This window comes from Lycium barbarum, chromosome 4 (genome assembly GCF_019175385.1).
Source record: "Lycium barbarum isolate Lr01 chromosome 4, ASM1917538v2, whole genome shotgun sequence".
Classification (NCBI taxonomy): Eukaryota; Viridiplantae; Streptophyta; class Magnoliopsida; order Solanales; family Solanaceae; genus Lycium; species Lycium barbarum.
The window spans coordinates 147,093,971-147,107,254 of NC_083340.1; the positions used below are offsets into that span (position 1 = coordinate 147,093,971).

General features: G+C 33.6%; 1 protein-coding gene across 1 annotated transcript; it reads right to left on the minus strand.

Annotated features, from left to right (window-relative positions):
- Positions 1 to 4,497: 4,497 nt before the first annotated feature.
- On the minus strand, positions 4,498 to 11,403 carry LOC132636944 (probable serine/threonine-protein kinase PBL17). Its single transcript, XM_060354043.1, has 6 exons — positions 10,322 to 11,403; positions 8,392 to 8,741; positions 6,366 to 6,501; positions 6,119 to 6,255; positions 5,757 to 5,880; positions 4,498 to 5,050 (listed from the first exon to the last, which is right to left on the minus strand). Exons 1-6 carry the CDS (start codon positions 10,371 to 10,373, stop codon positions 4,737 to 4,739), a joined length of 1,113 nt encoding a protein of 370 aa, XP_060210026.1. The 5' UTR covers positions 10,374 to 11,403; the 3' UTR covers positions 4,498 to 4,736.
- Between the last annotated feature and the right edge of the window lie 1,881 nt (positions 11,404 to 13,284).

Below are 13,284 nucleotides of genomic sequence, written 5' to 3' on the forward strand. Positions count from 1 at the left end.
GACTACATCATCTACAATTCTTTCCATCAAATTAAGAAACATCTCTAATAATGGATGCACAAATTCGGCATAAAACTCTATTTTTTTTCAATTTACTCACTTAAGACGATGTAAATATCTACATTCAACATGAATTAATAATCTAAAAATTAAATAATTATACGTAGTAGCATGTTGGAGAAGTGAAATTGAACAAAATTCCTTACTCTTTGCTTGGCGGAAATTTCAGTACCATAATCAATCACATTCAACACTAATAATATTTGTCAACAGTAAATTAATTAAGCAAGCGTCATGTTCGATTATGACTCGGACTCCAACCACCTTCATCCGACTTTCACCTGTGGGATATTGGTGTAATCCGGCAATTAATATATAAGTAGAACAATTATATATGGTAGGCGAAAATTAAATAGCTCTATTTATTTTGTTGTTTTTGGTGAAACTTAAATGTTTTCATTTTTTTTTAACCTAGGTGTTACACCGTACACGTAGTATATAATAAGCGCTTTTTCAATTTTTGACATGCAATAATCACCGCAAACATCATTTGTCGAAGTCTGAGGGGCCGTCAATGATTTAGCACCAAGAATATCATAATACTATATTTACCGTCAGCTAAAATATATTGTTTCATGTGAAGAAAAAAATGTGTAAAGTTAGTTGGATACAGAAAGAGATGTTTTAATTTCCTAAATTGATATGATTGCGTGGTGTCAAATTGTCTCCCAAGTATTGACAATTTAACGCAAAAATAATAATTGCTACGTCTCAATTTCAAGTTAATTCGAAGCAGTTATTCGAATTCCCAATATCTATTTTACTTCATTTGTACTGATTTCATTCTAATACTCAATAACTTTAGAAGAGTTTATAATATTAGTGGTCGTTTGGTTTGAGGTCAAAATAGTCCCGGGATTACAATCCCGGGACTAATTTATACCATCTGTTGGTATTATTTTATACCATCTGAAAGATGGTATAAAATAATACCAGTATAAGTGGGTTAAGAAGGTATAAGTTGAGTTATTCCAGCACTAATTTTTATACCACGTTTGGTACAAGGTATAAAATAATCCCGGGATAAATCTATACCTTATACCAAACGTGGTATAAAAATTAGTACCGGTATAATCCATGTTATACATGATTTTATTTGTTCATAAGATGTGATTTTATTTGTTCATAAGTTTACTTCTTTAAATGTCAGTGCCTCTTATAAAAAAGGTCGAATTCATGATAACCCCTTGTGATTGTTAAGATTTTTCACTTAGACATCTCAACTAAACCATGTTCCATTTAGACACCTAAAATAAGGCCCGACTATGTCATTTAGACATTTTTTGATGACTTGACAAGTTGTGTGATTTTTACGCAAAACAGGGACATGGGAGGGCTAAAAAAACAGTTTTTTTTTTTTTTAGTTCTTTATATTTCCTCCTTTTGCATCTTTATTCTTTTTCTCTTTCTTCTTCAACTTAATATTATACCATTAACAAAAGTTCTACCATTGCTATCTTGCTCCACCGGGAAAAAAATGAACGGCCACCATTCCCTACGAACATTGTATAAAATCAATTTCAAGAATGAATTTAGGTTTTAAAAAGTCAACAAAAAAAAATCACTCACCCCCTTCTTCTCCGGCGACCCCTCTGCCCCCATCCTCACCTCATCTTCTATCCCACCAACCCCTTCCCCTTTTTGAAAATTTCAACCTAAAAAAAGAAAAACAGATCCGAAAATTTCAACCTTTAAAAAGAAAAATAATTCTAAAATTTCAGCCTAAAAAAGAAAACAGATCTGAAAATTTAAAAAAAAAATCGGCAAACCTATCATTTTGGCGAAAAAATATGTGGAATTTGTTTAGAAAATAATTTATTTTTATTTTTGCTGAAAATTTCTTTTTCTCATAATTCATTTTTAACTATTCGAACACAAATGTCACATGTAATTAGTTAATTGGCAACTTTTCCACGTCATCAGCCAGTGTATTACACACTCTTTACATATTTGACTGAGTCAGTGAAAAGTGTCTAAATGACACACTCAAGCCCTGGCTCAAGTGTTTAAATGAAACAAGATTTAGTTGAGGTGTTCAATTAAAAAATCTTGACACCCGCAAAGAGCTGTCGATGGGTTTGGCCAAAAGAAAATACTGCATATATAGATGTTCAGTTATACAGGTAATATGGCATGGTTTTCATTGTTTCAATTTATTTTGCTAATCAATATGTGCCTTACAATTTTGTCTATTAAATAAAGAATCTGATGTAGAAAATTTTATTTGAACAGTATTTCAAGTAAAATAATATTATTCATTAAAAAAATTAACTTCTTTTTCAATTTAAAATTTATGTCCAAACACAATTTAGCTCCCAAATATTCTTTCACATGTTTTTTTTTTCTTTTCTATTTTAACCAAATATTGTCCAAATGGATCCCTCCACATGAATCCCCCCAAAAATATTGAAAACCAAAAGTTGCGTAGTCCTAAAGCAAGAGCAGTTAAATACTATTATTGTTTTTTAAGTTAAATGTGTCTATCAATGTCCACCGAATTGTCAAGTAGGAGTAGTATACTACTATTCCCATATTATGATAATTTGGAGTGTAGGAGCGGTATACTATTCCCATATTATGATACATTGGAGCATATGCAGCTAATTAATTAATTAACCTATGATAAAAAGCAGTGAACTATTTTGATGGTTTGTGACCAGTTTTAGATGATGACTTGACCAATTGACATAACATAACCGTACCGTCCACTTCTTTTTACCTTTTCTTCAATTGTTTTTCTTTTAGGTGTTTATAATTTTTTGATAGGCAATACTCACCATGTTTATTTAAGTAAAGGTTCGTCTGATATTTTTTTGGTTTCATAAGAATTTATTCGACTTATTCACTAGTATTTCGTTCATTTTAAGTAAGTGTGTGACGCCGCATAAAAATTCAAAAGAAAGCAAAAAAAGGTTGCTTTTTCTTTTTTGGTACACAAAAAGTGATTTGAAGCATGTATCAATATTCATTTTGTTTCAATCCATCTAATAATTGTCTTAGCTTTGATAAGGTTTGTTAAGCCTCAATTATAAATCTTTGATGTGATGGTAGTGTGCCAAGAGAATTGGGTATCATAATACAATAACTTGAGTTGTCGAAGATAATAGAATTAAATCAACGATTATGGATAAGCACTACAACCCATTATAATTATTTCTTCATTTTTGGCCCTTCTAGACAAAATTGATTTTACAAAAATTGCTTCGTAAAGATACTCTTTTGTGTCCTCTTTTTTGGTATAATAATAATAATAATAATAATAATAATAAAAGAAGATATAAGGATTGAAGCAGCAACTTTGCTTTTCCTTAAAACGTTGTAGCAATTGCTCAAGTGCTCGTCATTGCCAATTGAAGTTGTATCATATCTTACAATGTTGGAAAGCTTTTGGCGATGGTTCTTCTTTTTATTTTTTATTTTGTTTTATTACATAGTGGGGTGGGAGAAGGGGAAATGGGAAAGGGGATTACAATGTGAGGATTCGAAACCTCACTAACAAGATGAAAGTTCAGGTAGCCAACCAATTGAGCTACTAGATCCCTACCGGAGATAGTTCTAGGGTTTGTCTGTTACAAAGAAAAAAAATTCACGAAAATTTCTTGTTATAAAATACTAAGTAGTTTTCTTACTCATTTTTTATGTTTGATAATTAGACAGAAATACTGTCTCACAAGAGCATTATAATTTAGATAAACACTACGTGACGGAGGATGAGGTGTGGGGTGAGTTGGGAGTGTGTGTTGGTGGGGGGGTGGGGGGTCGAGGACCGAAGGTGCTGGAAGTGAGGATGTTGGGAGTGGGAGTGGGGTTGGGGATGCGGAGGGAGGAGGAAGATAATCATTATGGAATTCCCTACTTTCATCAAGAAAATAATTTTTAAGCAGCTTGTTTTCTTACAGAATATTTTTCCTAATATTCTGATCAACCAAACATGAAAAAACTTCTCTTGCCCATAAGTTTGTAACTTTTAAGGGTAGTTTGGTTCCAAATAGAGTTACTCAGAGATTGATAATCTCACGATTATAATCTAAGATTTTTGTCTGCCGTCCTATATGAAATCATAACCAATTATGAGATAAATGTAATGCAAATTTTATTCCGTGAGTAGTGGATCCTAATTCCATTAACCAAGCGATAGGTAAAAGCCAAACAAGAGCTTTTTCCATCCCAAAAATAATTACATTACACACTTGCCTGGCCAGCGTGCGCATCTCAAATATCTGAATAACTACTCCATCATATCAACATCAACTAAGGTTCTTACCATCTGTTTAAAGTCTTGATTGAAACAGTTACTCAGTACGTTTACTCGTAAAATAGTTGAGCTATGCATAAGTTAGGCCAGACACCACTATCTTTAAAAACCCCACCACCCACCAACCCCCCCCCCCCCCCCCCCCCAAAAACACAAAAAGGAAGAGGAAGAAAATCAACACAGGCTAAAGAATAGAATTTCACAAAACAACTTTGTAGGTTCCCCTATGAGACTTCATTCAAGAAATAAAGATCTCCAAAGACTTAAAAGTTATAACAATGCCAATCTATTTGACATCAATGATCAGTGTCTCATTACTAAACTAATTCCTAAATAAACAAGAAACCAAAATAGATACAGAAGGACATTGTGTCTTCCAAAATTACAGTAAATATGTAATACAAATACAAATTCCTTCTTGTCATAGGCTTTGTGGTTGAAGGGCTTCAAGAATTTCAACCACTTGACTCATGACAGGCCTTCCTTTAGGGTTCTGACTGAGGCATTGATAGGCAAGAATGGCAACTTTTACAACAGTTTTAGAGGAATATTGCCCTTCGAGTCTTGGGTCGAGTATCTTAAAGAGCTTCTTATTATGATGCAAAAGCGGACGTGCCCACTCTACAAGGTTGTATTCCCGGCTAGGTCTAGTCTTGTCGATTGCTTTCCTTCCGATGAGCATCTCAAGCAAAACAACCCCAAAAGCATATACGTCACTTCTGGCTGTTAAATGTCCTGAATAATTCAATTTTGCATCTTAATTCACTGTGTTAATGAGCGACGGTGATTGCTAAATAAGAGGAAACAACAATAAACCGAAGAATCACAAGCCATATGCAAATATGAAGAGTGATTATTCAAAAGGCATTAAAACTTTGGCTTTATGGTACTTCATAGGCGATTCTTGTTATTAGATGGATGGCAAATGTGGATTTTCTTAAGATAGGAAAAAGCGCAATAAGGTTGAAGATGAATTGGCCAAAAAATGGGACTGACCATCCTTTTTGTTTGTCTGCAATTACAATCTACGTCTGTACCTACTGAAACAACAAAGCTAACTTAGGGGTCATTTGATAGGGTGAATAAGAATTCTACTAAATAGGGTGCATTAGTAATGCGAGGATTGGTTATGCTGACATTATTTTTTATCTACTCTTTGGCTTGTTGTATTAATGAATAAGGTGTATCAGAACAGGAGTAGTATTGAATAGGGTGTATTAGAATAGGTATAATACTGGTACTGCTAATGACATGATTTACTAAGTATAAGAATAGTATTGAATAGGGTGTATAACTAGGTACTCATACATAGGTTGAAAACACTACCAAACAAGGGTTTAAATAATAGTACCAAAGCTAATACCGGTATTATTTTCTCTAATACCTCCTACCAAAGGACCTGTTAGTGTAATATTTGGTCACAAGGTACTACTAGACTTACCAGTCATGACGTATTCTGGAGCGGCATAACCAAAAGTACCCATAACACGAGTCGATACATGGGTCTGACTTCCCATTGGCCCATCTTTTGCGAGTCCAAAGTCAGAAAGCTTTGCATTAAAATCCTGCAGATCCAAATTTAAACAAAGTCAGACGTTGAAAACCCCATTGATATTTGCCCACATCTTTCTCATAGACAAACAGAAGCTTGTTTATAGGGTAGCTGAATGAAACTCGTGAAGAACTATAATCATAATAATAACTATACAGAAGATGTGCAAGTAGTATATTGTTTTGACATGACCACATCCACATGGAGCACTTAAAAGAAGAAGAAAATGCATCAGCGAAACAAAAACTCACCGCATCTAACAAAATGTTCGAGGTCTTGAAGTCCCTATATATTACTGGCATTTCTGCTCCATGAAGAAAAGCAAGCCCTCTTGCAGCATCCAAAGCAATTTTCATTCTCCTTGACCATGTTAGAGTAGCACACATTCCTAAAGTACAAGACATCAATGAGATAAGTATTTGTTTCATTCCCTTTTACGCGCATCGAGATTATTTCCACCATTACCAGCACGGACTCGCGTTCATATAAAGTACTCACTTGGAAAAAGGTGCTTCTCAAGGCTGCCAGATTCCATATACTCATAAACCAATAGTCTATGGTCATCCTCACAGCAATATCCGATCAGCTTCACTAGATTTGGATGTCGAAGCTGCCCCAAATAGTTCATCTCCGCCTGAATAAAAAAAGAAGGTAAAAAAAGAGTTTTGCAATTTCCCTACCATATTCACGGCAAACTTTAATAGCGACATAAAATTTGAAGTAACATGTATTTTGGCAAATCTGGTCAAATGACACACTTTTTCATAAAAATCTGGTTCAGAAAATGTACACCCGTCAATAACTTCCTTTACGTACACTCTCTTCCATAGTTTCCAGAAGCATGCTTACCACTCAAATGAAATCCGGTTGACATGAAGTGATGATATCTCCCACTCAAGTTTCCATTGACTACCAGTAATTTGACATTTTCTATGCAAATAATTTCAACATTAATGACTTCATATGGAAAAGGAAAACGAAAAAGTTGACCAGCCTGTATAATTCACTAAAGAATCTTGAAATTTACTACATAGAGTAGTTACACAAATCGTTTAAGGTCATTGGCAAGTGAAGAAACGGGAAAGTTTTTGGAGAAAAGAAACCATCATTTTAACCAAGCCCAACTAATAAGATATTATTCATTCTGGACCAACTGTTGGGGCCATAGGTTTTGTCCCGAGGGCTTTAATCCAAAAGGCGTTTCAACAGTTGAATTCCTAACTCGCTCTTTATGGCCCCTGACTTTCTCCTCTCATTCCAATGTAGAATTGGCTAAAGCAGGTTCTACAGCAAACCTCCTTTTGTGGTCTACAGTTGTTACACTCACACTCCACTTTTTAGGGATTCAATGTCCTCATGATATTTGCCCCACCACCGTGCCAGAGGTAGCGGCTTTGATACCAGTTCTAACGGCTCTGGCCCAACTGCCAAGGTATTATCTGCTCCAACCCAACCTTTCGGGCCTCAGCATTTTGTGCTGAATTCAACAGTTGAATTCCTGAATCGCCATTTAAGGCCCTTACTTTTTCCCTCTCATTCTGATGTGTAATTAGCCTAAGGCAACTTCACATCAAACCTCCTTTCGAGTTCAATCACCAGTAGCCCGTGAGCTGTTACAATCATGCTCTAATGTGAACAGTGTAGAGAGCAGAAAAGAAAAGCCTTTGAAGTAGTGGAAAGCTCATTCCTTGACATCAAGTTCTCTAAACAGAATTTTCGAAATATGCAATTCACAGGATAGCTTACTAATATAAATGACTGGACTGACGTTCACAGGATAGCTTTCCGAAAGTATTTACATTATTACTTTCCATCAGACAGCACAATTTAAGGCCAAAAACTTTTGAAAGATTTGAAAATGTAAATCATAGCAAAATGGAAGGGTGCAGGCTCAATCAAGTAAGTCTTATGCTTCAAAATGAAATGTCATGAATCTCCCCAAAAGTTGGTGAATCTATATTGTTTTTGGCATAAATCAGGCATTATGTGTCCTTCACAACGGCACAATTGCTTCTCTTTTTTCTTCCATCTTTCCTTCATCACATGCTTTTGGGGCACGGTTGGTTGGAGGGAAGATGGCACAAGAAAAAGAGAGGGTGGCAGGTAACTCTTTCCAAGTACATACTAAACTATACCGGTGCATGTAAAAAAAAAAAAACAATAATCAAAGAATCTAATGACATTATTCAAAACAACATAATCCCTCTGTCTCAATTTATGTGACACTCTTTCCTTTTTAGTCAGTCCAAAAAGAATGACACCGTTCTATATTTAGTAACATTTCAACTTCAAATTTCTCATTTTACCCTTAATGAGATGATTTATAGTCACACAAACATCTATGGCTAATTTTAGACCACAAGTTTTAAAAGTCTTCCTTTCTTTCTTAAACTCCGTACCCAGTCAAACACCTTCACATAAATTGGGTCGGAGGGAGTACCATGTATAAATTTCACATAAAAATACAAACTAGAGCAAGAAAATGATCAAGGCTGTTAAACAAACAAGAAATCGAACCACCTACCAGCCACTCTCTATCACCCTGAAGACCTTCTGGATCAAGCTCCTTAATGGCAACATAAGTAGTCTCGTATCCCGGCCTGACATGTTCATCTATAACTCCTTTGTAGACAATGCCAAACCCACCTTCTCCCAAAACCTGAGCCGGTCGAAAGTGCTGGCTAGCCAATTTCATTTCTTCATACTTGAAGATATCAAGATCACTAATCCCTGGATTCTGCTGCAAGTCCTCGACAGTTTCAGGTATTACCATAATGCTGCTTCTTCGTCTAGAGTCATGTCCCTCGGGTGTATTTAACTTCGGTTGAATTAAAGGATTTCTCTTGGTAGGATATGAACCCACTCCACGGACAACTGCGAGTCGAAGAATTACAAGATAAAATTAATTTTGTTCTGTTAGCATATTAAATGGGCTGTTGCTCATACATATTTTTCACTTTATTTGGAAATTATGAAGTTGGAGTTGAAGATGGAGTTGTGTTTGGTTATACTTTTTGCAAAGGACAGAAGAGAGCACTTTTCCAAATTTGACTTCCAACTTCAAGTCGAATTTCGAAATTTTATAACCAAACCCTACTTCTGAAATAAAGTGAAAAATTTATTCCGGAAAAAAAAGAATAATTCCCATGGCCAAACGGACCTTAAAGTTTGATTCTCCCTATGCAAAGCAATGATAGGCTTGTTTTAACATGTTACTTTTGGAGATCATACATTTCAAAAGCTGTAGAATTTGTCACACTGTCATAGAATATGCATTGCCTAAATGCCTAGCATGTAAGATCACTATAAGTAAAAGCCAGTGGTAATAATTCAAAAGGCGGATGAAGGATTTGAAGTTTATGGTTTCCTACAGCGAAACACTTATAGATATTTAGTAGATTTCTTAATACATATACAAGTTTGGACAAAGGTACTAGGTTCACGTAAACCCATAGATTAAATTGTAGATCACATGGTTATCATTCAGTAAAAACTTGAATCTTTATCCATAGTTATAGACTTTATGATCAGTATCAAATTTAATAACTCAAAAAATAATGAAACTAAATGCTCAAGGTAATTAAGGTTAAAAAAATAGATTAGATCAATAACTTTATCATAGTGCATTACCAGCACTGCTAATACCAGTAACGCTAAGGGAACGTTTGGTATGAAGTATAAGCAAAAAAAGTCTTGAGATAAAAATTTGGTACCACCTTATCACTTGTTTGGTTGCTAATTCTGGGATAAGTTATCCCAGCATTAAAAATAGTACCGGGATAACTCATACCCATCAGAGGGTTGGAATAATAATCCTGGGATAAGATAAAACAGAGAAATTGACTAAAATAGCCCTGAGGGGAAATTTTAGGCATTTTAGGCTAAATAGGGTGGAAGGTATTTTTGTAAACAAACAACTTCTCAAAAATTAGGCAATGCATGTTATTTCTAATACAACATACCAAACAGTATATCGAAAATAATACCAGGATAACTAATCCCAACATTATTTGTCAAACGAACCCTAACTTCACTTCAAAAATTTCATTAAGAGCCCGTTTGGATTGGCTTATAAGTTGCTTATAAGCTGTTTTCAGCTTTTTTGAGTGTTTGGCTGGCCAGCTTAAAGTCATTTTGTGCTTAAAATAAGCTCAAAAAAATAATTGGGCCAATTTGACTTAGCTTATCTAAAGCAGCTTATAAGCCAAAAAAAATAAGTTAGACTACCAACTTTTTTTTTTTTTAGCTTACAGCTTATACGCATAAGCCCATCCAAACAGGCTCTAAGTAGCATCACAGGCAAAACATACCAGATATTAAACATACCATATGCCATGGACCCCAAAAAAATAGTTTTAATCTAGCACATTAAACAGTTTCCAATTATCAAAATCACAAAACTAATAAAAAAAAATTATTTAACACAAATAAATTTAAAAAAAAAAATTGCTTACTCCCTGGTCTTTGTCCTGCTATATCTTCTTCAACACTCTGGCAAGAACCCATGGAATCTAAGCTCCACTTTAACAATACATTCACATTTTAACAAAATCACATAAAAAGTAAAAAAGATTAGATTTTTAAACAACCCCACAGACACTACTTAGACTCTATTTTTAACTCTAAACACAAATATGCAACTTTCCAAACTTACAATAATTAGAAAAAACTGAGAAATCTACAGAGCAGAAATCCAAGAAAAAAAGAAAAAGAATGTATTTTTTAAAAGTATTTCTATTTGGGGTTAATTATTTTTCACTAAAGATTAGATTTTATTTTTTTTAACTATCATAACCTTTTTGTGCTCACCCAACACTTCTAGTTAGACCCCATTTTCAGTTTCCCCTAAAACTTCCAGAAAAAGCTATTTTTGGAAATTCCAGTAGCAAGAAAAACTGAGAAATGCACACAACAAAAATGCAAGAAAAAGGAAAAAGAAAGTGTTTTTGAAAGTATTTCTTTTTGGGGTTAATGAATTTTCACTAAAAATTAGATTTTTAAACAAATACAACCTTTTTTTGTTCACCAAACAGTTCTACTTAGACCCCATTTTCAGTTTCCACTAAAACTTCAAGAAAATGCTATTTTTGGAAATTCCAGTAGCAAGAAAAACTGAGAAATGCACACAGCAAAAATGCAAGAAAAAGGAAAAAGAAAGTTTTTTTTTTTAAGTATTTCTTGTTTGGGGTTAAAGATTATATTTTTAAACAATTACAACCTTTTTTCAGTTCCCAATAAAAAACCCCTAGAATCTAAAATGGTAAAAATGAAAGAGAAAAGAAAAAGAAAGTTTTTTTTTTTTTAAGTATTCTTTTTTGGGGTTAATGATTTTTCACTAAAGATTAGATTTTAAAACAAATTACAACCTTCTACTTAGACCCCATTTTCAGTTTTAGACTAAAACTCTCCAGAATATGCTATTTTGGGAAGTTCTAGTAGTAGCAAGAAAAACTGAGAAATGTACAGAGCAGAAATGCAATAAAAGAAGAAAAAGAATAGTAGTAGGAGTAGTACTTTTTGTTTTGTTTTGTTTTGTTTTGTTTTTGGTGTTAAAAAAGAGTGTTTAGTAAACATTTGGCCCTACGTATGATGAATGATGAGAGTCCGTGGTTGGTAAGAAAAACATGTTAGTCCCTCCGTTTTAATTTATTTGTCTGATTTTAATTTAATAAAAATTTAAGAAGATAATGATAAAAAACACCATAGGTATTATTTTTTTGTGATTTTTTTTGTTTGAAGTATCAGATATTTGTGTTTCCTACTTAAACTATCACCAATTATTTATTAAAACACACGTATCTGATGGTGTGTGGTGTAGATTCTCTTTTTTTGTTTGTTTATAAATGGTTTCAAATGGGATAGTTAAAGCAATTAATTGGAAAATTAAAAAAATTAAGCGATAATGATCAAAATCACATCTGAAGTATCATTTTTTGCGAGTTTCTAGCACCGTCAAGATACTAGTTGAAGTATGTTTTAATAAATAATTTGTGAGTTCAGGTAAAAAATACAAAATTCAGATGTGTTTTGAGAGATAGTTCATGTAGGAAACTTATAAAAAAAATGATACTTAAAGTGTATTTTTTATCATATTTTATTTTTAAAAATAAAAAAAGACTTTTTTAATCCTGTAGTTGTTAGGAGTAGATTGTAGTTGTTAGAAATAGAGGAGTTGTCAAGAAAATAATCTTTTTAAAACGGATTAAAGAAAAAAGCAAGATAAACAAATAAAAATCAAAGGCTATAATGATTAGTGCTGTCACATTGGCTTTTGCATCTCAGATTGTACAATTGCTTTCTCTCTTTATTTTTGTATTTTTTTTATTTTCTTCTGGCATTAAAGATGATGTGGATGTTTATTTATTTTATTAGAGAAAAAGACACATCAAAGATTATGCCGGAACACTACCTACCTCAGTGTCGATAGAAGTCTCCAATTCAATTCTTGAAAATAGAGTGAAGAAATAGCACGGTTTGCCCTTCAAATATGTTTACATTAGCGGGATATAATTTTTTTAAGGACATGGGGCATAAGTGTGGAATATGATGATGCGAATAGACAAATTTATACCCCACAAAAAAATTGTTTGTCATGAGGGACAAAAATTAAAGATCAACACAAAATAGGGATATATGTTTCAATATTTTTTATAGAAAGCATTTTACCTTTTAAAATGAAATTTCTCGGCGTAATCCGAATAATCGGCCTTAAATGAATATCAAATGCGGAATGAGATTTTTTTTTTTGATGACATAATTGGTCTTTTATGTTTGCATCTCAGGTTGTACCGTCCCTTTCTCCTATTCTTTCCCCTAAAAATCCAAAATGCCTTCGGATCTGTTATTAGGAAAGATGTCGACGTTCATTCGAGATATGACATAATTGATACTTTGTTTGGGAATAAGCCTAATACTATCCTGTAAATATAACACTAAGCATATTTAGTCCTTTAAATATTTGATAAGCTATGCTATCTTATGTTTTGATGATTTGACAAATCTTAAGGAATCAGATATGATTAGGTTCACCTGTTGAATTTGGTATATTTCATGTGTTGATATGTTAACATGCTTCTTGAAGAATCAGATACTATCAGTCACTTTACACAAGCTATAGGATATGAAGAACCACATATGTTTTCAGAGGGACCAAATTCAGCTATTACTTGGTCAATTGTACAACTGTAAAGCTGCTGACATTGTAGCAATGCAGCAATACATCAGCAGAGTGGCTTGACCAATGGTCCAAAGTTTATGGGCTGTCATCTTCACTCTTTCTTTCTACATATACAACATCATGTTGAAGTGAAAATTCTTCTTGCACAATCAAATTACTCATAACCTAAGTGCAAGTCTCCACCTCATGAGGTGCTCTCAAGAACAAAGCTCTAACGAACAGAAGGACCAGTTCTCACCA